The sequence below is a fragment of the Notolepis coatsorum genome, assembly GCF_963971535.1.
Source record: "Notolepis coatsorum genome assembly, chromosome: 11".
Taxonomy (NCBI): domain Eukaryota; kingdom Metazoa; phylum Chordata; class Actinopteri; order Aulopiformes; family Paralepididae; genus Notolepis; species Notolepis coatsorum.
In genome coordinates, this window is record NC_140175.1 from 22,942,321 (window position 1) to 22,943,304 (window position 984).

Here is a 984-nt window from a genome sequence, read left to right on the forward strand (position 1 = left end):
TAGGTTGAAGGGCAGGGCAAGGCTTAATTAAGTAACAATATTTACTTCAGTAGCAAATAAGGGATGCCGAAACAATAGTCCTTAGGGAGAGGTTCTGTTTTTATCAAACTATAAAACATACCAGGAATTGACAGCTTCTGAATCATAAAAGGAGAAGGGCATACAAATTCTTCCGCAATGCGATCTGGATTTTAAAAAGGTAAAAGGCAAATGTATTAAAAGAAGACACACTCCCGCCTTTAGCGGATGAGCGGAGTGTGTTTGAGGGAGATGAGGACGGAGCGCATTCGAGAGACGTCCTTCGCCGTCTTGTTGGTATTGGAGTTGAAGTCACAGAGGCGGTCCACCCTCTCCCATTCAGACCCCGGGCTTCCCTCGCATTCCGCCAGGAAGGCCTCCTCTGACGCCCTGTTGTTGGCCTTGATCTTCTCGGTCTGCTCATTCTGGTGCACGTGCCAGTCCTCTAGCTCCTTCTTAGCTTTCTCTTTCCACTCTGCCTCCAATGCCTTGGATGCAGAGTCTAGCTCCTCCAGGCGTGCCTTCTGCTCCTCCTTCCACTTACGCATGCACTCTGGCTCCCGCCTCAGCTGATCGACCTGGGCAATAGCTGCATAACTGTCAGCCTGGCTGATGGCTGCGTAACTGTCAGTCGGGTTAGGGTTAGGGTTAGGGTTAGGGCCGTTGGTCTCCTCATCAATCTCAAACATATCCTCGTTGACTGTGGCAGCAGGTTCCTCTTCAAAGGCGTCTAGCATAAAAACAAAGTTGTCTCAATTGTCAGTTGTCACTTCAGTTTTGCACATCTCTCCCCATTGTACTACTGTGTGCGACACTGACGGCAGCAACAGAAAATGCAGGAGCACCTGTTTGGCCACTAGTAGTGTGACCTAAGCCACCGTCGGTGCCCCAACAGCTCTTGGCTAGACATTATTTTCAGATCACCCGGAAGAGTATAAACCATTAACATTAGCTAACTAACCAGTT

General features: G+C 49.0%; 1 protein-coding gene across 1 annotated transcript; it reads right to left on the bottom strand.

Moving 5' to 3' along the window:
• Positions 1–239: 239 nt before the first annotated feature.
• Positions 240–755, bottom strand: LOC311237011 (clathrin light chain B-like; the record flags this gene model as incomplete). The annotated part of the gene is made up of 1 exon (XM_084324818.1): positions 240–755. One exon carries the CDS (start codon positions 753–755, stop codon positions 240–242), a length of 516 nt encoding a protein of 171 aa, XP_084180944.1.
• Between the last annotated feature and the right edge of the window lie 229 nt (positions 756–984).